At 52.2% G+C, this 27708-nt stretch overlaps 2 protein-coding genes across 5 annotated transcripts in view; one reads left to right on the top strand and one right to left on the bottom strand.

Moving 5' to 3' along the window:
• Nckap1l (NCK associated protein 1 like) overlaps positions 1 to 17495 on the bottom strand; it is a 180143-nt gene extending 162648 nt beyond the window's left edge. The window contains exon 1 of one of the 3 annotated variants that reach the window (XM_055618248.1): positions 16915 to 17495. The gene's annotated coding sequence lies outside the window, so the exon portion shown is untranslated. Of the gene's footprint in view, positions 1 to 1097; positions 1158 to 16914 lie in introns of those variants that run through there. The other 2 variants (XM_055618249.1, XM_055618250.1) reach the window with 2 other exon arrangements.
• Positions 1562 to 27439, top strand: Znf385a (zinc finger protein 385A). 2 transcript variants are annotated; one of them, XM_055618253.1, is made up of 8 exons: positions 1562 to 1618; positions 8517 to 8653; positions 20905 to 21015; positions 23129 to 23291; positions 25024 to 25266; positions 25579 to 25748; positions 25881 to 25976; positions 26125 to 27439. In XM_055618253.1, the coding sequence occupies exons 1-8, from the start codon at positions 1609 to 1611 to the stop codon at positions 26353 to 26355; spliced, it is 1161 nt and encodes a 386-aa protein (XP_055474228.1). In that variant the 5' UTR covers positions 1562 to 1608; the 3' UTR covers positions 26356 to 27439. The 2 variants fall into 2 exon arrangements, with proteins under 2 accessions (XP_055474228.1, XP_055474229.1); XM_055618254.1 differs by lacking the exon at positions 1562 to 1618 and adding an exon at positions 7438 to 7527.
• Positions 27440 to 27708: the final 269 nt, after the last annotated feature.

Genomic DNA, 27708 nt, shown 5'->3' with positions numbered 1-27708 from the left:
CCCCCCAGCTGCCTGCAAGGTCACCCCACCCTCCAGCCAGCTGCCTCCCATAGTGAGTAAGCTTAGAGACCACTCTTCTGAGTTTTACCTAACGCAGAGATCCTGGAGACAGTATGGGCAGGTGGATGAGGCCTGAAGGGCAAAGGGGGATCTCAGATCAACCAAGCCTAGTGCTGGCCCCTTAGTATGTCTATTCCCCAGGAGAGAAACCTGGAAGAGGGGAGTAGGAGCTAAATCTAAGAAGCAGGCTTTCTATTATAGGAGCGCAGTGGGATTCTGGCAGGTTAGATTCAAAGCAAGAGCATTGCCACTGGTGGACCCAGAGACCATACATCTTTCTTCAAAGCCGGATCACAGGACCCAAAGAGCAAGGTGCTGGCACCCAACATTCACTTATCCTTGAGCTGGGGCATCTTGGCAGTTGCAAACAGCTTCTCACAGATGGAAGGCAGACCTTGCTGGGGCCCACAACAGGAACCTAAACTTCCGGCGCTTGAATTAGCCACCAAGCCCCAGCTTCCAGAAGCTAGAAATGCCCTCCTTCCCTCAAAGTTTCTGGAGCCAGTCCTACCACTCTTTGCCCTGCTCTTCACACTCGCCTCCACCCTCCCTAAACCCTGATTGTTCCAATTCCTAGTCTCGTCCCTTTTGCCTCTGGCTGGGGTTGGCCTAAAGCTGGCTGCTTGGCCTTCTGGGAACTCTGCCTGCTTCCCTCCCTCTTGTGGCAGGTACAGACAGGTTCAGGCTGCAGCAGCTGCATCTTCCCCAGACACCTCCCCGACTCTCACACTTCAGCCTCCTCCTGTTTGCCTTAGGAGCATCCCATCCTCAGACGTTCTCCCCAGCCTTCCACATCCCTGCCACCAGAATCAAAGCTCTCCTCGGTGAAAAACGCCCTCCATCTAAGCCTGGGATAGATGCTCCTTCTCGCCAACTCAGTCCAGGACCTCTCTATAAGGCTGTACCTCGCTGAGTCTGACCTTCTGTCATCTTCCCAACGTCTTTCTACCTCCTCAGGGCCGCTGATTGCAGTCTGTTCACTCAGCTTCCCTAAGAACGCTGTCAACCTCTGATCCATCTTCAGACACCCAACTCACCTCTGATACCCAATCCCGACACTCTGCTCCGAAGCGGAAGAACAAACTAGGAACCAGGCATCCTCACCGCACCTCCTGGGCTCGGCCCGTTGCTCTAGTGGAGGCCATCACTATCCCAGCCAACCGGGGCTCTGCCCCTCCCTGGAGCACTTAGAATGGGTCTTCCCGCCCTCAGACTGAGCCCTCGGGAGCCCAGGCAGTTTAGTTTCCAGCCTCCTCCATCACCTCACGCATCTTGTTCCCTAGCCCCAGCTAGAGCGACATCGTAAAGCCTAGAGATTGGGGGTGGTTCACTGAAAGGCTGAAGGAAGGCGGAGGTTGCCAGGACGCCCTCTCGCGGAGCCCGGGGTGCCAGGGTGCCCCCTCCGGTCTTCACCTGCTGTGGGCTCCGCCCCCGTTCCGCCTCGGCCCGCCCCTGCTCCTCCCCGACTCCTCCCCCCGTACCCCCAGTCCGGGCAGAACGGCCCCCGGGACAGAACGACGCGGAACCCCGGGCGCCAGGGTCCCCAGCATGATCCTCGGTGAGTGGTCGCCACGGCTCCGGGCTCCGGGGACCTGGTTTCTTCTCACTAGGTCACCTTCCCCCCTCACCTCGGCACCGCGGTGACTGCGGCCGCTGGTCTGCCACTCGCCCCCCCCCCCATCTGGCTGCACATCTGGGGTCCCCTCTTCCCCTAACTGCGGCTTCTCCTAGTAACATAGGAAGAGGCAAGAGGAAGGCCGAGAGAGACCCCCGCCCCATAATGAGAACATTGCGTATTCATGAGACTCATGAATATTATAAGACAGTGTAGGAGAGACTGGGGGAGGGGGCTGGTCCTGGCCTGGTGGAGTTGAGGTAAAGGTTCTGACCCGTCACCCCCAGCGCCTTCCCCCACCCTTGGTTTTGCCACTCCGACAGCCTCTGGGCCCAGGATAAGAGGGAAAGGAGGAAGTGGGGGGCGGAGGAAGAAGATGCTGGGTGTAGCTTCGAGGTGAGTGTGGTGGGAGGTGGGAACCTGACGGGTGAAGATAAGGGGGCTGGGTAGAGGAGCGGGTGGGAAACTGTCCATCCCGGCTTCTTGCGGCTTAGAGCCTGTCTCCGCAGCCATCCTGCCCCGACACGCCGGGACCTGCCCCTCTCTCCCTGCGTCGGCTGCCTGGGCCCTTCTTCCCCCTTCTTCCTTCCCTTCCAACCAGCCCTGGGTCGGGGGCTACAGGAGACCAAGCGACGAAGGAAAGTCAGAGTGGGGGAAGGGAAGTCCCGCTGGGCTCTTACAGCCCGTTCAGCCTTGGCCACCCCATCTTCATGACCTACATCGGGAAGGGAGCCCCAGGGGTGGGGGAGGAGAGGGCCTTGGCTGTGCTCTGGACTCCGAAGCAGCCCCTGCCCACAGCCCTGCCACCACAGCCTTGCAGGGCCTGTTCTGACCTCTGCCCTCCATCCTGGCTAGATGGGTTCCTGTTTACGGTGGAGCCCCCTACCACTCTCAGACACCTGTGGTCGCCCTGCCCTCACTGAGGATGCCTGAGGGCTATGCTCTATCCCCTTGTCCTCATCCCTCTCCCAAGACTCTCTGCCTGTGTTCTCTTCTTTCCATTGACTGTGTAACCCCACTAACTTCGCTAGCCCCTTTCTCTGCTCTGCCCTTCTTCCATCTAGCTGCTGTGTGCTATCAGCCTCTTTCATGACTCTATCATGCCTTGCCTCCCTCCAGCTGGCCATGCATCACAGCTATCTAAACAATTAGGGAACCAAGACAAGAATGTCACCTACCTCCCCACCAAGGCTGTCTCTAATAGGTGGTCAGCCCTTCTCGGAGTACTGTCCCGACTCTGTGGGACCCTCCATCAGTTTAAACTCAGGACCCTAACACAGACCCACAGGCTCCACACTCTGCTAGCTCCCTGTACTCTGGCTGTACCCTGGGTCAGCTGCAGAGGCAGTATCCTGCTTGCCCAGAACAGGCCAGGCTAAGCCTTGTTTGTCCAACTAGATGTTAGACCTGGAAGAGCCTGCCAACACCCAGACACAGATTAGTCCAGATTCTCTGACATTAGACCCTGCCACCAGCTGGCCCCCATCATCTTCCTGAAGGACGCTGTAATTAATGCCTTCATAGAGCCAAGTCCACAGAGGGGTGGAGCCTAGTGGTGCCCCATACACCTCAGCCCCCAGCTCCCCTTCCCCTTACATCCCAACCCTCTTTAAGAAGGAAAAAGAGAGGGAGAAAACTGCCTGTAAGGCCTTCAGAACCATCCTAAGGTATTCGGGTCTGAATGCTACGGTCACTGAGTCCTCTATAAGGTGGCCCCAGAGGAACCCTAAGATGGCCCTACCTAGCTGAGCTGAATATGGTGGCTCATGCCTATTACCCCAGCAGGTTGAGGGAGGAGGTTATTGGGAGTTGAGGCTGAAGAATGAGTTCAAGGCCAGCCCAAGATACAGAGTGAGCTCTGTCTCTAAACAAAATTAAAACATACATAAGAACCAGCCCCTCAGCTGGGTGGTGGTGGCACACACTTCAATCCCAGCACTCAGAGGCAGAGGCAGACTGATCTCTGAGTTTGCCAGTCTGATCTACAGAGTAAGTTCCAGGACAGCCAGGCCTACACAGAGAAACTCAGTCTGGGGGGGAAGGGGAGAATCAGGTCCTCAAGGTTCTGGATGGCAGTTTTGAGTTTACATTCTCTAGGCTGCCACCAACCTTTGCAACTAAGTCCTTAGAGAGGGAGAGCCCTTCCATTCAGGCTGGGATTTCAGCCCCTCCTATCCTAGGCACCACCTCCCTTAAAGCCCTACCCCCACCCACATATACCCTGAGGTTATTAGGGCTGATGTTTTTAGTTGTGCACAATCATCCCCTTGTCTCTTTCATCTTTGACTTCAAAGCTTTCCAGCCCTCAGCCTGCCTTCTGCCAGGATGAAGGAATTGAGGCAGAGGAGACAGTTTCACTGGACTTGACCAAAAGAATAAGACACGAGAGTTCAAGGCTTCCCCCACGACCCTAACCCTTATTTTAGGCATTTCTGGGGAAGAAGCTAAAAGGCCTGAAGGAAGAAAAACATGATTAAAGATGAGATCTCAAGCTCTTTTTTCATCTCTGAGGCTGGTTCCCATCTTAGCCCCATGGGGTGCCTTTCTCCACCATGATTTCAGTCTCACACATGTGAGATAGTCACTAACTCACAGCCCTACCCTAAAACCTTCCCTGCTCCTGCCCCTCCCGATGGGCCACTCCCCGAGACAGCTCAGTCCATGGCAGACTGGCCTAGGCTGTTTCTCTACATCAGGCCTGCCCAGCCCACCTAAGAAAGCCCAGGAGCCAAGGCACAGGGCCTGGCCAGACCTTTTCGGTGAGGAAGGAAAAGAACAGCTCTCGCTGAGGTGCAGGAAGCTAGATATGCCTTGACTGTTGGGTACAGAATGCAAAGTACCCAGGACTAAACAGGGTTTGGAGATGGACAAGTGGTTGCCGTCCACAGCTCTGCAGGCTCATGTCTTGAACAGAGCATGCTAACAATCCCCCCATGAAGCAGGTGGGGCTCTGTCTGTTGTAGGTAATTACTCTAATGAGCTTCCTTCTAGAGAGGCCTGCCTCAGCCCTAACTCCTCCCAACCCCACCTAACCTGGGTGCCACACACACACACACATACACACACACACACTGCGCACAGGCACACACATGGGCTCGCACACATGGGCATACTTGAACACACACACATATGCACACGCATGAATACAAACACACAAGCACATGATTTGCCCTCCGCTTCCTCTCACCTGCTGCCTTCACCACCCACATGACAAATGCCTTGGATATGCTCCTCCTTCCCTAGCCCTTCCTCCTTTCCTGTCTCCCTGTTCTTCTCCCGTCTACTCAGAAAAGCATAATGCTTGAAAACCTTGCTCTGGAGTGAGACCCATTCAAATTCCACACTAGTTGTGTGACCTTGGTCTAGTAACACCCCTATCTGAACGAACTGTCATCATTCATCATGAAAGAATTTATTTATTCAGCAAACATTTTTGAGTGGCCAGTGTGTCATGCCAGCACTTTACACAGACTTCAATGCTGTCATCGCTCTGTCTGGGAGGCAGTACTGCTGTTCTAGTTTGACAGATGAGAAATGAGACTGAGCCAGTCAGAGAAACCAGCTACTCACCCAGTTGGTGCACAGTGAAACCATCCCTTGGGAGATTGTGTATATAAAGTCCTGTCAATGATTAAGCCTCGGGGGGCTGGAAAGATGGTTTAGCACTTAACAGCACTCGCTGCTCTTGCAGAGAACTTGAGGTGGATTTCAGTTCCTACATTGCCACTTACAACCAGCTGTTAATTCCAGTTCCGAGGGATCCAGCACCCTCTTCTGGCCTCTGGGGGTACCAGGTATACACATAGTACATTGTTATATATGCAGGTAAAACACTCTTACACATAAAAATAAAAATTGAAAAATATCTTTTTCTTTTAATTGCCAGTTGTGGTAGCACACACTTTCACCCCAGCATTGAGGAGACAGAGTCAGGCATACCTCTGTGCTCAAGCGGCAGCCTGGTCTACATGTAGTGAGGGCAGGGTGGCAGCACTACAGTCTCAAAAAAAAAAGCTTCAAAAAGTGGCAACTATTTTTCTCAGAAAAGGGTAGATGGGCCTGAGGCTTCAAAAATAGCCCTGGAGCTTTTTTGGAGTGGAAGGGCAGTGAGGTGTCAGAACCTGAACCCAGAGCCTCCCACATGCTAGGCAAGTGCTCTCCCACTGACCCCAGCCCTAAAGGGCCCTGTTTCTGTTCACCCAATTCTGAAGATGCCCTGTGCCCCTTCCCCATCTCAGATTTCAGAATGAAGGACCTGAGAGACCTGGGAACAGTCCCTCAGCACTTGCCTCCCTCTTCCCTCACTCTGCGCTGTCTCACCGCTTTGTCCCAATTCTCTTATCAGTTCCAGGCTACAGGGAGCTGAGTGGCTTCTGTCTGTCCTCCATCTCTCCTCCTCTAAAGCTAAATGAGGGCTCCACACCCAGGAAATGCAAGGAATTTGCTTTCCCCGTGCGCTGCTTAAACCAGATGCAAGCCTCGCTCAGCCCTCCCGATTCAGCGTTAAATGAGAACCCTCTGGGAGCAATGTAGCAGAGGAGGAATTTGCTAGAGTGCGACAGACCTTGATTTGATTCTCAGCCCCGGATACTTAAGGCTGTGTGACATCAGCCAAATTTTTTAACCTCTCTGAGTCCTAGTAACCCTCACATGCTGAATGAAAGAAATGGTGCTGGCTGCTTCATAGACTCACAGTCATCTCCCGTCTCCACGCTCACAGTATGTTAAGACTCTTGCTCACTGCCTGGTACATAGAGGCTCTTCCAGTGGTTCTCTGTAGCTTTTTCTGGAACTCATCTCTTTCCTCTGAAATGGGTTTTGGGAGTGGGATCCTAGAGAGCTGACAGCCAGGGACAAGGTCAAGGAGCCAAGCCGCAGTGAGTGGTGCTCTGGTGTGAAAGTGCCAGCCCCAAACCAGCTGCTGGGAGTGGGAGCAGGGGACACTGTGAGCACTCAGGTTTCTCTCACCATTCCTGAGGCTCGTTAAGGCTGCCCTAGTGTGCCAGGCAGTGAGGAAGGGTGGGGCACAGGGGAGAGGCCGAAGAGGACAAGAAGAGGAGATGATCAGTCTGTCTGTCCCTGTCTTCACCTTCATCTTTCTCACCTTATGCTCTCTGCCCCAGGGTCTTCCTGTCCTCGTCTAGCTCTGCATCCTGCCTGTCAGCAGTGTCTTCTGGTTTTAAACCCCTCCCCACTCTCATCCTTCGCCTCTTCTGTGTCCATTCTTTTTCTAGTCACCTATTCCTGTTTCTGCCACTTTCCCAGGTATTCTCTCTCCTGTCTCTCTTTGTCTCTGTTGTCTCTGTCTCTCTGCCTCTGTCTGTTTATTTCTCTTTCTCTCTCTCTCACACACACACACATATACACGCACACCATTCCAAATCATTCCAAATATAAAGGCATCCGAAGAGGAAATAGACTCCCAGCAGTTCAAAGGCCAAAGGCAAATATCCTATCCTCTCCTTCAAGCCTTAGAATTTAGAAACCAAGCTTCCAGCAGCCTTAACCCCTGTGCCTCAGGCACCCTGGGCCTCCAGTGTTGGCATTGGGTGATAAAGACAGACCCCTCCAGACCTTTCTGGACCTCATTCTCCACCCCCAGCTGTGCCTGAGCCCTCCCCACCCCCCCTCTCTCTCCTCAGATTCCCCTAATCCCTGCTCCCCCGCCCTCCCCTCTGCCCCACTTTTCCAGGACACTGATTGGCTGATTCTACTGACTGGGCTGGGGGAGGGGGATGGAAAAGGAAGGGGGCAGAGGGCAGAACCAAGGGAAGGGGACGCTGTCAGGCCCAGGCCCCTAGGGGGCCAGGGCCAGGCCACTGCCTGGGGGCAGCAAGTACCAGCTACAGAAGGTATGGCATGGGGGGTCTCTATGGAGGGGACAAGAAAGAACCCTGGGGACCCATTACCCTAGGAAGGTCAAGGGAGGTGCAGGGCCAGGCATGTAGTCTCCTGATCTGGCCTTTGTTCCAGAAACCCCTGCTGCTGGCAGAGGGTGCTAGAGTAGTAGAGGGCCGACAACAGCCACTTCAGAAGGAAGCTGGGGCCAGCTAAACCCCAGAGGGTCCTGAGCACATCTGAGCTGGGTCCTTTGGCACCTGGTGGAGCCTTCTCCAGGACTCCAGGGGGAAGAGACTGCTTCGGGGCGGTACTGAATGGCTGGCTGTACTTTCATTTCCCCTTGGGGTCACATGCGGGGCCCTCCTCTCACAGAGGCTTTGGCCAGGGTTCCTCTTGCAGAGCTGGAACTGAGCCCACCTGGAGAGACAGATGGGTCTGGTAGGATCAAGGGGGCTACAGAAGGGCTTGCAGTACATGGCACTCAGAGACGACAGTCACTCAGGAATTATAACCTGAACAACATCATAATTTAGGGATCCAGATTCAGCAACCTCCTCTAAATCCAGGCCTCAAAGTCCACCTCTAGACAGTGGGATAAGTCACTACTCATCTCAGACCTGGGGATACAACAAACCCAGATAGCAAGGAACTCTAGATCAAGGGAGGAGTTTGTGATTCAGAGTGGCTGCAGAGGCAGGCTGGCTGCAGAGGAGGCCTAGGCTTTTCTTGGGTCTCTAAAAGGCCTGAAGGGCTTGGGGAAGAAAGCTAAAGAAGAGGGAAGCGAAAGCCACCCGGAAGGGAAGGCCAGCCTGTGTCTCCAGGCCCATAGTGAATGTGCTCCCTTAGTGGCAGGAGAAGTGTGTGTGGTTCACATACATGTACACTCTAAGGGCACATCTCTGCGTATGGGAGCCTCTGCTACAGAGTAGCACTGTGTGCTTGGGTGGGGGTCCCAACCTTCAGCCCTCCCACCCCACAGAATGTTTTCTCTGCCCTTCAGGCAGCCTGAGCCGGGCGGGGCCCCTCCCTCTGCTCCGGCAGCCCCCCATCATGCAGCCCCCGATGGACCTCAAGCAGATCCTGCCCTTTCCACTGGAGCCAGCCCCAACCCTGGGCCTCTTCAGCAACTACAGCACCGTGAGTATTGTCTGTTCATCTCTCCCTCGCCCCACAGCCCTGAACCCCTCACTCCCAATCCACCACTGTGCTTTCCTTTTAGGCCTAACTCATTCTCACTTCCTGTGACCCTGTGTTTCTCATGTCTAGTCACTGGGTGGCAAGCATCGCTGGCTCTCTGATGCTGTAGTAGCTGCAAGAACAACAGAGTGTTTGCTGAGCTGTCTGCCACCAGACACTGCTCTGTTCCACTCACCCTTCAGTGAAGTACTCAGCCATCCGGAGAATAAGGAGGCCTGTAGGAAGTAAAGAGCTGAGGACGCTGGGTTTGGAAAGAGCCAAGGGGCAAGAAGATTAGCACAGCTATGGGGGTTTGCCTGTGTGTTTGTGAGCTTGTATGCAAGTGCACACAATACACGTGCCATTGTGTAAGTGTGGAGGGCGGTGTTTTTCCATTCGGTGTACTTTAAGCTAGTTAGCCTGTGAGCTTTCAGCCTAGTCTCCTCTACTTCCCATCTCACCACAGGGGTGCTGGGATTGTAGATGCACACCTTGGCATTCAGGTTTCTATGTGGGTCCTGGGGATCAAACTTACACAGCTACTCTTTACCATCTCCAGCTCTCCAGAGTACACAGCTGAGTGGGTAGGACTGATTTATTACAGGGCTTGGAGGGATGGCAAAGTCTTCTACATATAATAGGAAAAGAAACATAGAGCTACTGTCCATTCGTTAGCAGGGGAGTGCCTTGGTAAGAGCTGTGGTTGAGGAGGATGACTGTGGTAGCCATTGGTGGTGGCAACATCTGGAAGAGGCTGTCTGGCCCTACAAGCCTAGATGGGGAGGAGAAGGAGGAAAGACTGGTGAGGTTCCTTCAAGGAAATATTGACCTACCATGGTAACCAAGTGGTGTTGAGAGGAGGAAGGATGAGCTAAGGAAGGGTCCAGGACTCAGGTCTCTGTGACTAGGAGGAAGAAATCATCCCTGACAGAGACAGCCTAGCAAGGCAGACACTAGTATTTCTATTTGACAAATGGGGTCAGTATCTGAGGCTCAGAAAGGTTTAGTGGCTGATGCTGCCTGACCCAGTACGTGCCTAAGATGTAATTCAGACAAGCCCTGAGTTTGATACTTGGTACTGCATAAATGAGGTGTGGTGGAGCAGACCTGTCGTCCCAGAACTCAGGAGGTAAAGACGGGAGCATCAGAAGTTCAGGGTCATCCTCTGCCTGGCATACTTGAGTCCCTGTCTTTTGTTTGTTTGGTTGGTTGGTTTGGTTTCGTTTGGTTTGGTTTGGTTTTCAAGACAGGGTTTCTCTGTGTAGCTTTGGCTGTCCTGGAACTCATTTGTAGACCAGACTGGCCTAGAACTCACAAAGATCCACCTGCCTATGCCTCTGCCTCTGCCCTGTGAACAGCTCAGTTGATAAGCTCCTGCCCTTTTTTTTTTTTAAGAGTTATTTATTTTATGTATATGAGTGTTCTATCTGCATGTGTGCCTGCACGCTAGAAGAGGGCACCAGATCATATTATAGATGGTTGTCAGCCACCATGTGGGTGCTGGGAATTGAACTCAGGACCTCTGGAAGAACAGACAGTGCTCTTAACCGCTGAGCCATCCCTCCAGCCCCACCCCACCCCCAGGCCCTGTCTTAAAAGAGAGAGAAAGTTCTTTTTAGCCCATAGTTGCAGTCTACAAATTATACCCTGAAGTCTAAACCAGCTTGTGCATAGCGCTGACTTTTACGAAGTCTTTGTCACATCTTAACAGCATCCTCTGGGGTAGCTTCATTTTACAGATGAGAAAACCGAGCACTGACTATAAGAATAGCACTGCCCTAGACCCATGCTAACAGGAGAATAAGCAAGACACTTTATATCCAAGAAGGAGACAGGCATAAAGGCAACAAGGCAGAGGGAAGGTTACAAACACTGTCACAGACATGCTAACAAGAACAATTTCAGCTGCATGTGGTAGCACACTTATGATCCCAGCACACAAGAGGCCAAAAGAGCAGAAGTTTAAGGTTATTTTCAACCACATAGCAAGTTTGAGGCCAACTTGAGTTTCATGAAACCCTGTCTCAAAAAAAAAAAAAAAAAAAGTAGGTGAGAGGGCTTGTCGCTCAGTGATAAATAACTTGATGGCATGAGTGGGACCCTCTGTTCAACAACCAGCACTGCCAAAAAAAAGAGAAAAAGCACTGAACACATATTATTTTGTCTTTTTTTTCCCCCAGAGCTGAGGACCGAACCCAGGGCCTTGCATTTGCTAGGCAAGCGCTCTACCACTGAGCTAAATCCCCAAGCCCCTGAACACATATATATATATGCTCATAACTGCACTCAGTGTTGAGGCATGGGAGTCAGTTGGGAAGCCCAGGGACTGAGCAGGAGTAATAGCAAGTTAGCTATAACCTTGATGAAGAGCCATGTTCAAAGCATTTAGCTTGCATGGGAGCACAGGGGGGTATCAACAAAAACCTGGAGACTTAGTAGAACCTACAGGGCCAACTGGCTACAGGATAAGGGAAAGCAGAAGAAAAAGCCTTAACCAAGCTGGAATAAGGACTAGGGGTTTGGGCTCTGAAGAATCATTAGTTGTTTTTCTTTTGTACTGTTTTGTCTCTTTTTGAGATAAGGTCTTTCTGAGATAAGACCGGCTCCAAGCTCTTGGGAACTCTTCTGTCTCAGCCCCCCAAGTACTGGAATTTCAGACACACAACATACTCTAAAAGTGGCTGTAGAGAAGGACTAGAGAGCTAGCTCACTCAGCACCCTTCCAGAGAACCTGGGTTTGATGCCCAGCACCCTCATGGTAGCTCACAACCATCTTTAACTCCTCCCAGGAGTTCTGATGCCCTCCTTTGGCTTCAGAGGACTCCAGGCATGAATGTGCTGCACATACAAACATGCAGACAAAATACTTCGTACAAAACGAGGCTTGATGGTGCATGCCTTTAATCCCAGCACTTGAGAGGCAGGTGAATCTCTATGAGTTCAAAGCCAGCCTGGTCTACATAGTGAGTTCTAGGACAGCCAAGGCTGACCCTGTCTAAAAACAAAAAAAAACAAAAAACAAAAAAACAAACAAACGAACAAACAAAAAAAAAACACTTCATACACATAAAACAAAATAAGATAAAATGAAGGGAAGTGGCCTCAGAGAACATTCCAGATTGAATCAAATCACATGAACTAGAACTAAAAAGGAACATTTGGGAAAGTACAAGTGAGCTGGTGTAATCAGATCTGAAGAGCAGGGAATGCTGTCCTCTACCTAACTAGCATATTCTTCTCAGGGTCAACAGCCCTAGTATTGTCCCCTTCTATAGACAAACACAGAGGTTAAATGACTCATCGGAGACTCAACCTTGGTCCCTTCATGTGTGTTTGTTCTGGGTTTTTGCCTCTGCTTCTGCAGGGATTATGGGCACATGCCTGTCACCCCATCAGCTATAGCATGAGGTGTTTTCCTCTTTACTGTATTTATTGGTAGTGTCTGTGTGCACTGATATCTTGTGCCATGCCTGAGAAGGTCCATTCATGAGAAGGTCCAAGAACAACTTTCAGGAGGCTGTTCTTTCCTTCCACTGTGGGTTTTGGAACTCAAACTCAAGGTTGTTAGGGTTAATGGCAAACACTTTCTTTTACTCAGCCATTTTGCTGTCCCTGCACTGTAATCTCAGACTCCCATAGTTTCTTGGAGCCATTGCTTCTGGTGGAGCTAAAGTCATGAGCACAGCAAGTTGAAACTGAAGCTCAGAAGTAGGACTCTTAAAAAGCAATTTTTGCTGTTGTTTTGAAACAGGGTCTCTCTGTGTTACCCTGGCTATCCTGGAACTTACTCTGTAGACCAGGCTGGCCTCAAACTCAGAGATCTGCCTGCCTCTGTTTCCCAAGTGCTAGGATTAGAGGTTTGTGCTACCACTGTCTGGCTTAAAAAAAAAATATTCTTTATTATCTTTAGTTGTAAGTATATGTACATGAGCACAGGTACCCATGGAGACTAGAGGAATCAGTTTCTGGAGCTGGAGTTACCTGACATGACTGCTGGGAATGGAACACAGGAACTCAGTGGCAGGTCCTCTGAAAGAGCATCTCTCCAGCTCCCACAAATGTAGAGCTTCTGCCTATAATGCATGAGGTCCTGGGTTCAATCCTCAGGATTAACATTAAAAATAAAAACTAGTAAGAGTTGAGCATGGTGGTTACACCTCTACCTGTAGAACTCAGGAGACAGAAGCAAGAGGGTAGTGTGTTCCTGGACACCTAAGCTACCTAGCAAAACAGTCTTAAAACAAGGCTGCTGGAAGTGGGTGAGATGGCTCAGTAGGTCTAAGGTACTTGCTATGCAAACCTGTGACCTGAGTTCAATCCCTAACACCTACATGAAGCTGGAAGGAAAGAACCAATTCCACAGAGTTTTCCTTTAGTCACACATGTGCACCCCTTCCACATATGACCATAAATAAAGTAAAATTAAAAACTTAAAGCCAGGCCTGGTAGCACTGGCCTGTGATGCCAGCTGTTCTAGAACCTGAGACACAGGACTGAAACTGAAGAAGAAAAGGAAAAAAAAGGGGAGTGGGTAGAAGGATCACAAGTTCAAGGCCAGCCTAGTCTACAAAGTGAGACTCTGTTGAGAGAAATGAAGGGGAACATGGTGGGTAAGATGGTTTCCATCAAGCCTGAGGACATGAGTTCTAACCCAGGAATCCACATGGCTGAAGGAGGAACTGATTCCTGCCACAAAATATACAAATTAAAATGTAATAAAAAAAAAAAGAGCAAGTAATAAATTATCAGGTACAGTTTATAAAACAAAAAGGGGGGTGCTTATGTGAGTGCTGGGATGTCCATGAGATGGGTACTGGAGAAACTACAAATGATGCCACTCTGTGAGGGAAGGAAAATTTACACTTAGGAATGAGATGTGATTTTTTAAAGATTTATTTTTATTATTTTAAATTATATTTATATGTGTCAGTGTGGAAGCACTTGCACTTGAGGGCCTGTGCCTAAGGAGGCCAGAGGCCTCGGATCCTCTTGGAAATGGAGGTACAAGCTGTTGTGAGCCACTTGATGTAGTACTGGGATCGGACCTCAGGTCCTCAGGAAGAGCAGCACTTACACTTAACGGCTGAACAATCTCTCTAGCCCGAGGTGTGGGGTTGGTTTTGCTTTGTTTTGTTTGTGTAAGACGAGGTCTTAACATGTAGCCCTGTCTAACCTGGAACTCACTACATAACCAGGCTGGTCTAGAACTCAGAGATCCATATACCTCTGCTTCCCTAGTGCTGAGATTAAAGGTGTGCACCACCACCACCACAGCAGGCTTGTTTTGTTTTTTAAATATTCAGTTATTAGGGTCTGGAGATATGGCACAGTGGTTAAGAACACTTATTCTTGTAGAGGACCCATTTGGTTTCCAGCCCACAACCATTTGTAACTCCAGTTCTAGGGAATTTGATGCCTTCTGACCTCCAGGGCACTTACAACACATAAAATAAAATAAATCTTTTAAAATATCTTGTTGGTAATATTGAGTACAGGTGCAAGTGTGGAAATCAGAGGAAAAGTTGGGAGTTGGTTCCCTCCTACCAGTTTTGATATAGGGATCAAACTCAGGTTATTAAGTTTTCTGGCAAGTGCTTCCATCTGCTGAGCCATCTCCCCAGACCAAGATGTACTTTTTATTACATAATCATCTCTTGTCATGAGCACTGGATCTAGGACCCCAAGAATGACAAGCCTGTGGCTGCTAAAGTCTCTTGCATAAAATATAAAGTGATCCAATATTTGCAAATAACCTACAAGTCTGCTCTACTGTGAATTGCATCTGGTCATTTGTAGTACCTGTTACAAATGTGGTTCGGGAATAATGACAAGGAGGAAAAAGCTCTGGGGTTGGCAAGATGGTTCCGTGGGTGAAGACTCTCGCTGCTAAGTGCAAGGATTGAGTTTGATCTCTTAGACCTAAAAGTAAAAGAAGAGACCTGATTCTTACACATTGTCCTTTGACCCTCACAAGCACACTGTGGCATGAGAGGCCTCACAGACACACAAGCACGTACATGCGATAAGAAATAATAAAGAAAAAGTTGTTCATGTTCAATATCGGCATGAGTTTTGCAAATATTTTCAGCATACCATCAGTGAATCCACGGGCATGAACTTCAGAATGTGGAGAACCAACTTTTTTTTTTTTTTTTTGAGACAGGGTTTCTCTGTATAGTCTTCACTGTCCTGGACTTTGTAGACCAGACTGGCCTTGAACTCACAAAGATCACCTGCCTCTGCCTCCCTGAGTGCTGGGATTACAGGCGTGCCCACCACACTCGGCTTGAGAACCAACTTTATACTCTCGTATTTTGAATGTTCTTGTTTTATCAAGATTATTTTGTTGTTGTTTGGTGTTTAAAGCAGACTGTTATTGTGTACATGTGTACAAACTCCAGTGTGTGGATGGAGACCAGAGGTTCTGTCCTTCACGGTGGGTTCCATGGACTGAACTCAGGACCTCAGACTCACGTAACAAGACCTCTAAGCTGTCTCACTGGCCCCCTTTTTGTGTTTGGCTTTTTTGGGTGGGGGTGGGGAACAGGGTTTCTCTGTGTAGCACTGGCTGCCCTGAAACTCAGAGTTCCTGCTTCTGCCTCCCAGGTGCTGGGGTTACAGGTGTGCTATGCAGTCCAGGCTAGCGGTCAGCCTGGACTTGATCTTGTAGATCAGGGTTACTTCACAGTCTTATCTCTGCCTCTCAAGCAATCTGAATTACCATGTCCAGCATTGGGGGTTTTTGTTTTTGTTTTTTGAGACAAGTTCTTGCCTTATAGCCCAGGCTGACCTCCAACTCACAAAGATCTTTATACTTCAAGCTGCTGAGTGCTGGGATTCCAGGCATGAGCTTTCTTCTTTTTATTGCATTATCTGTCTGTCTGTCTACTGAGCTGTCTATCTAGACAGGTCTCACTGTATAGACTAACTGGTCTGTAAATCACTTTGTAGACCAAGCTGGTCTCAAACACACAGCCTCTCCCTCCTGAGTACGGGGATTCAAAGTGTACTCCACCATACCAGCCATACGTTTTATTTATTTATTGTGAGGTGGGAGTGGGCTGTGTATATACACGCCACAGCATTCATGTGGGAGTCAGAGAAAAGCCTGTGGGAATTAGCTGTCTCCACTCCACTAAATTTTCTTCCTTCTATTGGGTAGGTCCTGGGAATTGAACTTAGGTCATCAGACTTAGGAGCAGGTGTTTACCCGGTGAGCCATCTGTACACACACACCCTTTTTAAGTGCAAAATAGAGAGTGCCTTGACATAAGTTTGGAGCCAGGTGTGCTGGTTCAGCACTCAGTGTGCTGAGGCCACATAGTGAGTTCCAGGCCATAAACAGAGAAGCCTGGGGATATGAGGCCATGGGTTCAAGATCCATGCCTCAGGAGTGAGGAAATAAATTGTAGCGATATAACCATGAGTGTGAGCAGACCTGGGAGGGCAGCAGGGTGGCAAACAGCATCTTCGTTAGCATCTGACTTCCAGGATATGAACTGATGCTGCAAACTCCTTGTTCTACACCCTTAGGCAAATCATGTAACCATCCCAAACCTTAAGTTCACCCACTATGAAATGAAATATTGGTCAAGCCTGGCAGCACATACCTGTAATCTTAACACTAAAGAGGCTGAGGCAGGAGGATCACAAATTCAAGGATAGACTGAGCTACATAGTAAGACTGGGGGTGGAGGGAGGGCTCCGTAATGACACTAAGTCACAAGGCTGTGTGGACTGTGTTACAAATCATAACGCCTAGCACAGGGTTAGTACTCAGAGTTTTGCTGCCTGGTGACCGGTCACTGCTACTGTTATTTAAGGGAAAGAAGGAAAAGAAAGGTAGGATGAGCAAGGCTACAGCCTTGGAAAATAAGCTGAATTGGGTAGTGGAACCAGGAGGCGGCTCTGGCCAGAGAAACAGGAGCCAGCAGCTGGAGGGGCTGGGATGTAAGTCTGTTCTGGAGAGATGGAGAGGACAAGGGAGAGCATCTGGCTGCCTGACAGTTCAAATTCTGCAGAGTGAGGACTGCAGAAAAGCTGCACGCTGGCCTTCGCTCGGACCGTGCAGCACCAAGTCGGCCGCTTTGGAATCAGCCTGTCCAGGGTTAAACGCAAATCCCAGTTCAGCCACTTACTAGCTTATGACCTTGAGCAAATTATCCAACCTCTCTAAACCTCAGTTCCTTCATCTATAAAGTAAAGATAATAATAGTACTTACTTCAAATCGCGGTTGTGATGATTAAATTAGATAATCCACGCAAAGAGCCCAGTGCAGAGCTGGCACATTCCAAGGGCTCAATAGACAGTAGCTGGTAGTGGTGGGAGTCTCTCTCTGTCCCTGTGCGTTCCCTCCCTCCCTCCTACCTAGGCAGTTCCTGGCCCTCAGTCATTTCACATTACCGTCTTCCCTCATTTTCCTCATGCTCAGTCCGCTGCTCGCCTTTGCCCTTGGACATCCGTCACAGTCGGCCGTTCTCAAACAAGCACCCACTTCACGTATCTCTCTGGTCACCGCCCAGGATGGGATGGGAGCTTTGAGACCCAGAGATGGAGGCCAAGGGAAAATGAGGTGTTCCTGGCAGTAGGGAAGTCTTTGGCTTTCTCAGTGCTGTCACACTTGGCCACCAGAGGGCAGCAAGTACGCGAAGCGTAGCTCTGGGAACCTGGTTCTGGGGCAGGTGGAGCACCGCGTAGAGGAGGTGGGAAGAAGTTAAGGGGCGATGTCCACCACTCTGCGGTCGTTTCTGCTCAGGTCGTCTCGGCTCCACCGACCAGAGAAGTCGCTGAGAATCTTGGGTAGCCGGGCTTGGTTTCCCACAAATGTGAGCAAAAAATTGTTAAAGGCGGGGGCACGGGGGCTGTGTGCAGAGAAAGCTGGAAAAGGGTTGTATAGGAAAAGCTGTCAGCAGAGCAGTAAGGAGCTAGACAAACACGGTCACGCATAGGACTGGTGCGGTCACTGGACCCAGGAAGGAACCCAAGTACTGGCAGCCGAGGTCATCAGGTCAATGTCCCTGCCACTTGGCCGAGAGGCCCCGGGCCTGAACAAGGCCTTTTCTGGAGGCAGTGTCTAGTCGCGGTCCCTGGCTTTCTCCGCCGGAGCCCCTGGCCTCCTTCTCCTGGGCCCTGTCCCCGCCCCCGTTCCCGGCCCGCCCTCGGCCCCGCCTCCGGGGCGGGCTCCGGACGGACCGGCGCCGCCTCCCCTCCTCCCAACCAGCCGGGCCTCACAGCCCCGAGCCGCCCGGGCAACGAGCGCCGCGTCTCCGGCCCGCCTGGCCGGCCCCCGCCTGGGTCTGCCGCCCCGGGCCATGGAGCCGCGGCCGCCAGGGCCCCGCAGGGTAAGCCACCCAGCCCCTCCCTGCCCGCCTCCGCGGCTGCCGCAGCGCCCCCCCACCCCATCCCCGCACGCCCTGCGGGGCCGGCCACCTCTCCTCTCGCCCAGTCCTCGGCTGTCGCCCATCCCCCACGCGGCGCGGCCCTCACCGATCTCTGGAGCCCAACTGGCGCCCCCGACTACTGCCACCTTGCTGGATACGCTAGCCTCTGCTTCCCAGGTCCTTGGAATCCCCCAAACCTCAGACTTGCCATCGGTCCTACACCTACCCTCCTATCACCAGGCTGGCCAGACCTCTCTTCTCCAACCCTGCCCTCTTCCCATCAGCCCTTCCCCTCCAACTCCCACCTGCTCTTTGGACACCCTCAGCGTCCTCCTTCCCGTGTCAGTCCTGTCTGTTCCTCAGGTCTTCCCATCCCTACAATTCCACCCCTTTCTCTTGTTGCCTTATTTTGAGGTTTGGGTGGGGTAGGAAAGTGGGTGGTTGGACAAGGAGCAGTGGGTTCCATCCGATAAAAGGGCAGTGAGAGAAAAGCTGATCATCGCAGGCCCCCTCCTGCTCCTGGTCTGGTTTCCCTCCTCCTTGCCTGATTCGGTTTGTCCAGCTTCAGGGAGCCGTTTCCCCTTCACCACTTTTGGAGGGCAGGTGGGAGGGGACTGCTTTGGAGAGTTTACTAGGGTGTATCTAGACCAGCATCCCAGAAGGGTCTCTAAAAGGAGATGTGTCTTGAGAGATGCTGGCCTCCACCTTTCCCTAGGGAGCCTTCATCTAGGTCACCAGGGCCTCCTGACCTTGGTCTAGAGAAGCACCTCAGTGGCTCACATTCCACCTACTTGGGGATTGGGCCCTGAGCCCTCACCTTCAACCAGCTGTCTCCTTAGTCCCTAGAAGAGAGGGTGGGCCAGGCTGGCCTGGCTCCCTCCCTTCCTTGTTCCCCTCCCCGAACTTCTCACCCCTGGGTGGAACTGAGACTGTTAAGAGATGGAATAGTCAGTGCACAACTCATCCTTGGGATCCTGGGCTCTCGGGCCTTCCTGGGAGCTGGCTGGGGTGATGGTTCAGAGCCAGGAGACTGCTCTCTTCTCCATCCTATTCTCTCCCTCCTGTTTTCATAGGACTTAGGTTTCCTGGCCCAGATTAGGTTTCTCTTTGGGCGGAATTCCCATTCCCCACCCAGCATGTGAGGAAGCCCGGGGCTCAGGAGAAGCCTGGGGCAGAGATGGGTGGGGGTGTCTCCGAAAAGGAAGGACTGAGGCCTGGAGACTAAGAAGCTGAGAGCAGCCATCTGTCTCCCCTCTCTGATTAAAGCTTGTCTCCAACTTGGTCTGTCTTGCTTTCTGCCAAACATATCATACATTTGTACAGATAAACACAAGCTGAAGATTACACAACCTGGCCATTCGCGGCGTCAGCAGAGCCCCCAGTGCAGAAATGTTATGATATCCACAGGACACAGCACTTCCTCACTCCACCCATGACAAACTGATCGAAAGCTGTCTGATGCTCAAGGGCTCAGACACGCGCACACATTCTCTCTCTTTCTTTCTTTCTTTCTCTCTCTCCCTCTCTCTCCCACCCTGGCTTTTCCTGTATGTGACTGGGGCTTTCAAGAAGTTTGTGGAGGTGAACACATCCACTGAGAGGGGCTGCTTCTGGTCAAGGGCAGTCTAAGACAGACTAAGTCTAAGAGGACACCTTGTCACACAGGTTATCATAACTCAGTCATGGCTCCAGCATCCACTACTACCAAAACAGGACAGACATAGATCATCACTCAGTTCCTTGGGACCCTGAAGCCCCATCCTGACAGTGACCTCAACCAGCAGGAGAGACTCCTGGGGGAGGCAGGGAGAAGATTTGTATTCTATCCTTCACATGGTCTCATGGAAAACCCTAAAACCTGAGCACAGAGAGAGATTCAAGTGAGTTGCTAAGGACCCCTGAGTCACCAGCAAACATGTCTTAACTCCCGCCCCTTGGAAGATAAGGTTTCAGTCCTGAGTTGTTCTGAGAGTCTCTCTAGCCCTGGCTGTGTTCCAGTCTCTCCCCTCTCTGGCCACCAGGGTGAAAGGGGGAGAACTCAGAGGCAGTTTCTCTGTCTCTGGACCCTTAGCAGTATCCCTTGATAGCAGAAGGCCTCCGAGAAGCTCCTGTCCTTTTCCCTGCTCTTGTGAACTCTTGGCAGGAGACTGCAAAGATATCTGCTGACCCAGGGTGGAACAAAGAGGGTTCCTAACCCCTCCAGTCTCAGACCAGATCAGTTATTCCCATTCTCCCCTGCCCTTCAACAGAAACACCAATTCTCGCCCAAGTTCCCGTATTCCTCTTAGAAGCTGCTGACTTAAATCCATCCAGAACCTAAATTGTTAGGGTGAGATAGGGCCCAGGAGATGGGAAACCGAGAGCATGTCTCCTAGAACCAGAAGCTGCACTTGGCAGACAGTGGTACCCCAGAGTCGGACAGAAGGACTCAGGAGCCCTGGAAGCTCTGATGCTCTGGGACTGCCTGTCAGTGGCTTTTGACAGGTTGGCCTCACTGCAGGAGACAGGCCAAGGTAACAGAGTTGAACCTTCACGGTGAGCCAGAGTAAGAGCCCAGGTCCAACTTGCAGTTTAATTCATGGTGTGGCCTTGGGGAGACCACTTACTCTCCTGTGAAATGGGAGCACTGCAGCCAGTGTGTCTATCAGGTCCCTTCCAGGGCTTTGAAGACTGGGCTGGAGAGAACCAGAAGACTGAGGCTCAGCCCTTAGGTACCCTGAGGACTGGGGCAGGGCCTGAGGACCTTGGTTCACCTCAGCTGGTGGAGGGAAATGGGGGTGATAGATGAGCTTGTACAGGGGTTCCTAGCTCACCGTATCCAACATCCACAGATGGACCCTGTGCAGAAGGCTGTGCTCTCCCACACATTTGGAGGACCCTTGCTCAAGACCAAGCGCCCAGTCATTTCCTGTAATGTCTGTCAAATCCGCTTCAATTCTCAGGTAAGAAGCCCAGTTGCCACCTACTGTCGAGTAGAGTGGGGCAGCCATGGGACCTATGGAAGGGCAACGGCTGGGCACTTGGAGTGAGGGGTGGTAGCTAAGGGGATATTGAGGGAAAACAGAGAATGGCAGCCCTGGGGAGGGAGGTGGCAGGAGCTGGTGGAAGGCAGCTGAGAGAGTGGATTGAGCTGTGTCCCCAACCCTTTTCTTCCTTTTTTTGAGGGAGGGGAGTTTTGGGGTGATTGATACAAGGCTCATGTGTGCAATCCTGACTGTCTTGGGACATGCTCTGTAAACTAAGCTGGTTTAGTTTTAGAACTCAGAGAACCTGCCTGCCTCTGCCTCCCAGAGTCCTAGGACTAAAGGCATGTTATTTTCTTTCTTTATTTTCACCATGCTATTTTCTTTCTTTCTTTCTTTCTTTCTTTCTTTCTTTCTTTCTTTCTTTCTTTCTTTCTTTTCTTTCTTTCTTTCTTTCTTTCTTTCTTTTCTTTCTTTCTTCTTTCTCAACAAATCTCTCTCTTTCTCTCTCTCTCTCTCTCTCTCTCTCTCTCTCTCTCACCCTGGCTGTCCAGAACTCACTTGCATGCACCACCACACCCAGCCCAGCTTCCATCCCTTTCTTCTATTTTTTATTTTGAGACATGGCCTCAGAAGTTTCCCAGGCTGGCTTCTAGCTTACTGTAGCCTGGACAAGACTGAACCTTCAATCCTCCTGTCTCAGCCTCAGAAGTAGCTATTATAAGCCTGTGCCACCAGGCTTGTACAGTGCTGTGTGTTCTGGCAGGAAGTAGACAAATCCTCTAAGGCTGGCCCTTCTGTCCCTTCGGGTTAGAGCATTCCCTACTCAGGGTGCTTGGGAAACACAGGAGTCAGGGAAGGTGTGGCCTCTAATCTGCCATCCTTGGGTTCTGAGATTGATCTCATTGGCTCTCCACAGAACCTAGGTCCCCTCTGGCATCTGCTGAACTGCCCTTCCCACTTCCATCCAAGCTGCCACATTCCTCCTCTCTCCACCCCTTTTCTAACCTTACTCCAAATCGCATTGAAAGTCTGGGACTTTCCCCATGTGGAGAAGCCTCCCAGATTTCCTTCCTCTAAAGCTCCATTGGGACTTCTGTTTAGTTCCAGACTTTGTAGGGGTGCAGACTCTAAAAGCTTTGGGAGAAAAACAGCAAAGGCTTCTGCTGAGCAGGGGGAAGAAAATGTGTTCTGTTTCTTTACCCAGCACGTATACACATAGGCACGGGCACTGTACTTCTGGGTCCACACTCTAAGCCTGACAGTGTCATCTCCCTGCCCGTCCACACCTGTTTAGGTGACCTTGTGACTCCCAGATTATACATTCTTAGTGGTGGCACAAACAGAAGAGGAGGGTATGAGCAGGCAGTGGATGGGTGGAGCCAGAACCCAAACTAGCATCAGGCCTCATTGCTGAGACCCCAGGCATCCTCTCTCCCAACCCTGACTCCACTTGCTGGCGGAGGGAGCAAGGTTGGAGGGATAGAAAACCAACAGCAGGCAGTTCTCCCCTCTTTTTGTCCTCTTTCCCTCCCCCATAAAGTGTCTCTGTTTTGACAGCTGTCTCTGCTGCTGTCTCCTGTCTCCAGAGCTGGGCTTGAGTCCAGGGTCCTCCAGGGTGTCCACAGAGGCTCCAGGGGAATTGAGGCCTAGAAGAAGCACCAGGACAGAGTTAATGAAACAGCAGAGCAGGATCCTAGGCCGAAGAGGAACTCAGGCACTTAAGCCTAGGGTCTGAGATGCCAACTAATTTCGTGTTCCACCTCCCCCCAGCTCAGCATTCTCTTTCAGGCTTGAGGGCCCCTTCCTTCTGCTCAGGACTAGGAGGAGCCCTGAATCATCAGCCAGGTCCTGGTGTGGTAGTGAAGTGTAGTCTGGTTTCGGCCAGGGTCCAGATTCCCAGGAACTCCAGTCTGAGATGCTCGTGTGAGCCACAGCAATAACTAGGCATGTCAGCATGGGCTCTCCACAGCAGGGGTGTAGGCAGAGCACACTGCAGCCTGCTGAGGCCACCCTGAGACATGAAGGAGCTCTGTGGGATGCAATAGATGAAAGGTGACCTGACTTGGTGTTCTTTCTTCCATCCTTGAAGAGCCAGGCTGAGGCACACTACAAGGGTAACCGCCATGCCCGAAGAGTGAAAGGCATCGAAGCCGCCAAGACCCGAGGCAGGGAGCCTAGTGTCCGGGAATCAGGAGATCCAGCTCCAGCAGGCAGCACCCCCCCAAGTGGGGATGGTGTAACTCCTCGTCCAGGTGTGTCTAAACCCCCCTCACACCACTGATTTCTGTCTTTCTTTCCCAATTCCCAGAACTAGAACTCTCCCTCAGCTTCTCTCCACTTCCCTCAGTCCTCACTCCCACTGACAGCTAAGGTGAGTCCTGGAGCCAGGCATAGTGATGTCAAAATTCCATCCTGTCACCCCGCCCACGCCTGCCTCAGCTCTTGTCAACAGAGTCCCTACTGTCTGTGCTGTCCACTGACTCAGCAAGGGGCTGGGGTGAGGCCACTTGGCAAGCATCCCCAGGAATAGGGGGACATTCATCTGATCCAGAGGAAGCCCCTAAGTGCTAGCCAGGCCTTCCTGGAGGGTGAGGCCATGTGCCTAGGAGATTCCCTAAAGGGTCTTGGATGGACCTGTGGACTTCTTGAAGCCAAGTTAAAGAAAGAAAGAAACTTGAAAATCCTTAAGGCCTTTTTTAGCTTTACAGAAAGCAATTCTTCTCTCCTCATGACTGGTAGCAATCCTCACTCAACCTGCTTCCAAGGAACTGAGGCTGAGGAAATACAGAGACAGAAGGATATCAGCCACCCCCATGCTGGGATTACCACATCAGATATCAGTCATAGCCAGCTCCAGAGAGACCTAACATTCCCCTTGTCCTCATTTCCTCTTAGTCTGGCCTGTCCTTTTTGCCCCACCCTAAAAATAATGAGAAACAAGTCTCTATATCACCAGCTTGGGATCCAGGCCCCCACTATGACCACACACACAGAGACTTTCTGGCATTCAAAGCTCTAGGGGCCGGGCCTATGTTCTAATTGTGCTCTGTCTGATTCTGAGTCTGATCATCTTGGCTCAGTTTATTAACACTTGTATAAAATAAGGATGGGGGAGCTGGTGATAGTGATAGTTAACATTTCTTGACTTCAGCCCATTTAGTCCCTGCACACTTCTAAGAGCATGGGGTAGGTATTGTACCCACACTGCTTTCATAAACTGTGGCATCCTGTCCAGTTTGGGATGAGGATGCACTGTCTGGCTTGAGATAACGACGGAAGATGTGAATGAATTGGAGACACATAGGATGGATGAGCACACACCTGCAGGGGTTAAGAATTCTTCCACCTTTGCCTACTCCTACCACAACCCTCCTCATGACCCGGAAACTGGACCAGCCTTGGAGCAAGAGTGGGAGAGCTAGAGTTTCCCCTGCAGAAGCAAGAGCCCAGTGCAGAGGCCTCGGCCTGTGCATCTTTAATCGAGCCATGAATTATAGAGCAGGCTGGATCCCTGCTTCTTCCCTCTTTGGTTCTTGTTTCTGTTTCCCTCTGCTGTGCTTGTATCTGCCTCTCCCGACTTTCCCTCCTCCTGGTTCTGCACCTTCCCATTGCTCCTTGGTGTTCTTCCTTGAGGGTCAGGCAGGACTTTGGGAAGAGGTGGTCCTGGAAGGAAGCCCAGGCTGGCCAGCAGGCCATGATGGAATAAATCCTTGGTTTCAGCCTTTACCCGTGGCTGGGCAAGCTGACAGATCTACCCTAATGGTAGCTTGGTGGAGAGGCCCACCCCCTTCTGCTATCCTCAGCTTTGGGGGAGTGAGCCAGGCAATAGAGTCACACACCCAGCCAGTGGCAGCTGAACAGAATTTGGCTGTGGCCCAGGGCATGAAAACATGCATGTTGTAACAGGGTGAGGCCTCAAGGAAATGGGGGTGGGTCTCCTCGTGAAGAGCCATTTGGGATGACCCCAAGTTTCTTTCCCAACAGTTTCCATGGAGAATGGCCTGGGCCCAGCCCCAGGATCCCCAGAGAAACAGCCTGGCTCCCCATCCCCTCCCAGTGTTCCAGAGTCTGGACAGGGTGTGACCAAGGGTGAAGGGGGAACTTCAGTCCCAGCGGCCCTGCCTGGGGGCAGCAAGGAAGAGGAGGAGAAGGCTAAGCGTCTGCTCTACTGTGCACTGTGCAAGGTGGCCGTGAACTCCTTGTCCCAGCTTGAGGCACATAACAAAGGTATGGGCCCTCTACTCCCAATCAGTCTTCTGTCCTCAACCCACTTTCACTCCTACTCTGCACCCTAACTCCCCTGACTTCCAGCATTGCTTGGTCCTCTAAGACCTACGAGCCATCTCCCCTCTTCCTTAGACCCTTGCTCCCTAATTCACCTTCACATTTCCCCAGACTCCTTTGTGCTTAGGAGGGATTCCTTAGGGCTCCAAATAAATCCCACATTTGCCTGGTTCCTTTACCCACAATAACTGGGGAGGCGGGGATTTGAGGCCTGGTAGGCCTGGAGAATTTTTACCTCCTACCTCTGTGGGCCAGGTACTAAGCACAAGACAATTTTAGAGGCCCGAAGCGGGCTGGGGCCCATCAAAGCTTATCCTCGGCTGGGGCCTCCCACTCCTGGGGAACCAGAGGCTCCTGCCCAGGACCGAACCTTCCACTGTGAGATCTGCAACGTCAAGGTCAATTCGGAGGTCCAGCTGAAACAGGTATGTCCTATACTTATCCCAGGGTATCTGAGGAATTTGACCCACTGCAGGGAAGGGAGCTTGGGTAGGGCCCTGTGCTTAGCAGTGGCCCTGCTGCCAAAAGCTCACAGCTCAATACCCACTGTACCACAGCACATCTCCAGCAGGAGGCACCGAGATGGAGTGGCCGGGAAGCCCAACCCTCTACTGAGCCGGCACAAGAAGCCTAGGGGTGCTGCAGAGCTGGCGGTGAGGCCTGGATGCTGGGGAAATGGGCTATTGGGAGGACCCAGGAAGGCTGGAAAGGGATCTGGGCAAGCTAGAGGTTGGGCTTGCCGGACAACTGACCGGACCTCTGTCTCCACCCCCCCACCCCCTATCTCTCTGCCTGCTGCAGGGCGCGCTGACTTTCTCAAAGGAGCTGCCCAAGTCCCTGGCCGGTGGCCTGCTCCCCAGCCCCCTGGCGGTGGCTGCGGTGATGGCCGCTGCCGCAGGGTCCCCACTGTCCCTGCGCCCAGCTCCAGCTGCACCTCTTCTGCAGGGACCACCAATCACACATCCTCTACTCCACCCAGCCCCAGGACCCATCCGAACTGCGCACGGACCCATCCTCTTCTCCCCCTACTGACCTCAACCCTGAACCCCTCCCATTGAATCCCCCACCTCCAGCCGGGACCCAGGCCTCCTCCTCCCGGCGCTCCCTGAATGGTCTCTCCTTCCCCCCACCCCGAGGTACGGGGTTCCAGGAAAGGGGAGGGGCAGCGGGGGAGGGGGGCTTCAGAAGGGGGGGAACACCCCAGATCTCAGGGAACCCCGCCCCCTGTCCTTCCCTCTCCCCTAGAAAAGAGGGGGGCCGTCTCACCCCTCGAGCCCCCTCGGAGACACCCCCTCCCAAAAGCCATGTCCATCCAACCCTTCCCCTCCAAACCTAGCACAAAACGGGGTTCACAAGCCATGGTCGGGGCCCGGGGGGAGAACAAGGATTTTCTTGGCAATAAGCGGACTCTGGGACTCCGGCCCCCCTACCCCAAACTAAAGCGCTTCCGTGAACAACCCCGTCCTCCGCAGGGGGGAGGGGAGCAGGCGGGATCCTGGGTCCCTCGTAAGCACTTTGGTTTTACCGCCTGCAACCTCACTGTGCCCGCCCCGCACCATGCCCCAGCCCCAGGTCCAGTCGGGCCCATCACAGGGGCAGCACTTGGGGGGCATCTCAGGCACTTGGGTGGGACCAAGGAGATGCCCTCATAGACCCTTCCCTCGCCTTCCTCCCCGGTCCGGGTTCCATTCTTTTCACCAGCACCCATCGCCCAAGGGGTACCAAGGGGGGCAAGGGGTGTCCAGTCCCAGCCCACCCCCGCCTCGCCTTCCGCAAAACTGTGAGCAAAAAGCAATAGAAGCCTCGCCCCCGCCCCGGCCCGCCCCTTTCCGCAGGATTTGGCGTCTGTAGCCTCCCCATTCCAGTCCCAAGACCTCATGGCTGCCCCCTCCCGTGACACCTCCACTGCACAACTCGGGCGGGGGCGTGACCCCCAACCCGTCCGTCCCTTCTGTGGTTTCCGTGTGGTCAAGCCCTTCCAGCCGCCGACCCGGGATGGGGACCGGCCCCCACTGGCCCTCCCCTCCCCATGGACTCTTTCTGCTTGACAATGTAGCAACCCTCCCACCCACTTTCTCTCTCCTTGACAATAAAGTCTGGATTCGTTCTGCCCTCAGTACCCAGAACTCAGACTGTTTTTGCTCGTTGTTTGGGGTGTGATTCGCTCAGAAGATGTGTCTTATGGTGAGGAAGTCCATTGAGGGGTACGGGAAAACGTGATTAGGAAAAAGCTGTGTAAAGCCAGCAGAAACTCCCAGTTCCTGCCTAGGAACGGGTCTACTTGGCCAGAGGGAATCATTTCTAGTTGGTGGTGTCTTGACTACAGCTGAGGCTGTCGACAATTCTATGTCAATCCGCTAGGCGGCGCTAAGGACGCAGAAAAGG

Source organism: Psammomys obesus, unplaced genomic scaffold, assembly GCF_907164565.1.
Source record: "Psammomys obesus unplaced genomic scaffold, mPsaObe1.curated_primary_1811, whole genome shotgun sequence".
NCBI classification, from domain to species: Eukaryota; Metazoa; Chordata; class Mammalia; order Rodentia; family Muridae; genus Psammomys; species Psammomys obesus.
This window is presented reverse-complemented; position numbering and strand designations above follow the sequence as displayed.